We start from the raw sequence: 2,179 nt of genomic DNA on the forward strand, positions 1-2,179 counted from the left end.
GGATGCATTCCTGTGTGACCTACTGTAGGCAATCCTGCTTTAGCCGGGGAGGGAGGAGTGTTGGGCTTGATGATCTCTGGAGGTCCCTTCCAACCCCTAACATTCTGTGAATCCATGATTCTGTATATTGCCAAAACAGGGACCTCAGCCTGACCAAGGGGGCATGTGCCTGACTGGGTGACAACAAAAAAGTCAGGGTTACCTTTGACTCTGGCTCTGGCATCCAAATTTCATTCTTTGAGATCCTCCCCATACTGTGCAATATCTAGAAGATAAAATTATTTGTACTATGTGAGAAAAAATTAAAACCCAGACTACTTCCAGTTTTGGAAAAGCAGAGCAAGTCAGAGCAAGGTGATATTGATAAAAGGCATAACTATGACTAGCTGAAAGCGTTTTGGACCAGAAAATGTATAGTGATGTCTCTGTATCAGTAAAGAGAGAAGGAGCAGGCAGTTTCCATAATTTGTGCAAATAAATCACAACTGGTCATCAGTCATGTGCCTAACCAGCATGTTAAGGATAAAAGGCCAATTTTACAGAGCAATTTGTAAAAAGTAGGACTTCATTCAGAAATCCACATGAACTATAGCTTCTCTAAATGATTATTTAAAAAAAAAAATCTGAGTACATGATATGACAGTTTGAGAAATAGCAAGGTGAGGTTACCGCCACACATTCAGAACACAAAGCCTGTTAGGAGCGATGCCATTTGGATCACCAACTAGAAAGATGAGAGATACAACATTGGGGCTTTCAAAGCATATGATTATGAAGTTATCTCTCAGCTATTCAGGCAGTACAATGCTCATCAAGGATTTTTCTTGAGAATAAACATTATATCATGGAGGTTCTTGGGGACAAATGACTGTCTCCAGAAGATACAGATAACCGTCTTTGTAACTATGGCTCACGAGCATGGAGAAAAGAAAAATCAGGTGACTCGAAACAGAGCAAGTAATGAGGATTATAAGTAGAATATGACATTTTGTCAAACTGAAGCAAAGGGCTGATTTTCCCTTAAATAACAGCTCTGTGGCTCTGCCATACAGCGGTTTTAACTGTCGTGTTCACCCTTGAGTTTCTTTTTTCCTCCTCCCTCCTTCCAGACTTTTATAAAGGGATTTCAGTGTGACTGGGAACCAAGCCCAATGCATGTCATTCTGAGGAGATTTAGACATTATCAGAGCTGCCCATTATGAATTCATAAAGCCAAGCTAGTGGTACTCTCTCATAAAAGGAGAAACAGAAGGGATAGATCAAAAAGAGAACAATGCTCAGATTTCCAGATTACTGCACAGGAAATAGCTGTGAGCATTTGTAATGACTTAAATTACTGTTAAAATATACAGTGAATAATTTGTTAGAAATTGTAGTAGTATATCTAAAGGCAGCATCAGGTTGGAGGGTTTTTTCCTCTAGACACGAGGTATATGGCGTGAGCTTCATTTTAAGTCCCCAGTGCAGCAACACACTGTGTAATGGTCTGATTTGGATGATTCTTGGCTTCACTTTGCTCAATGACAAAGCAGAGGCTTTGGTTCACATCCTTTTCTCGGATTCTTCCACATCGATTCTAGGAGCCTCTGCACAATGACGGGGTGTGATGCACAAAATGAGACCCTCCAAGCTGTACTTACTCCTTCTTAACATTGTAATAGAGACTCTTAAAGCAAACCAATGGTCTGTACCTCTCTGGCTGCTCTCTCTCCTGCCTGTACAGCCCCCTCCATATATCCGCTCCATTGGGTAGCTGTCTCGGTGCCAGCAAAGTAGATTCTGTCAACGGGCTGGCGAATGATCCTTCAAAATAAATGGAGAATGTCAGATGACAAGTAACGGGAAGGCGATGATTCTTCTAAAAACAATTTATAGGCTTTGATGGAGTGCTCAACTTCAGTTCTCCAGAATTGCTGGGGAGCATGGTGGAACAAGCAGTCCCTGTGTGACCACTACTTGCTTCTGTACACAGAACTCAAGATCTGAGGGAGAGAAAATCTAAGGCATAAATCAGTGTGCCCTGTTTCCATGCAAAATAATATGAGCCTTATTTTAGTGCTGGGATAAGGGATAATCCTAACAGCCTCCAGAAATGCAGTGCAGCTGGTAGATTTATGTCTTCTGCATGGCAGCTTTGTTGTTATCTTGTGAATTGATGTGTTTTGCAGTGATAGGTCAC

The 2,179-nt window shown here is 41.4% G+C and overlaps 1 protein-coding gene across 1 annotated transcript in view; it reads right to left on the minus strand.

The window, feature by feature from the left end:
• LOC104270454 (amine oxidase [flavin-containing] B-like) overlaps window positions 1–1,837 on the minus strand; it is a 2,970-nt gene extending 1,133 nt beyond the window's left edge. The window contains exons 1-2 of the mRNA XM_009864837.1: window positions 1,692–1,837; window positions 203–265 (exon numbers count right to left, since the gene is read on the minus strand). Of these exons, the coding sequence (XP_009863139.1) occupies window positions 203–265; window positions 1,692–1,733 (105 nt within the window). The 5' untranslated portion in view covers window positions 1,734–1,837. The remainder of the gene's footprint in view (window positions 1–202; window positions 266–1,691) is intronic.
• Window positions 1,838–2,179: the final 342 nt, after the last annotated feature.

The sequence above is a fragment of the Apaloderma vittatum genome, unplaced genomic scaffold (genome assembly GCF_000703405.1).
Source record: "Apaloderma vittatum isolate BGI_N311 unplaced genomic scaffold, ASM70340v1 scaffold3082, whole genome shotgun sequence".
NCBI lineage: Eukaryota > Metazoa > Chordata > Aves > Trogoniformes > Trogonidae > Apaloderma > Apaloderma vittatum.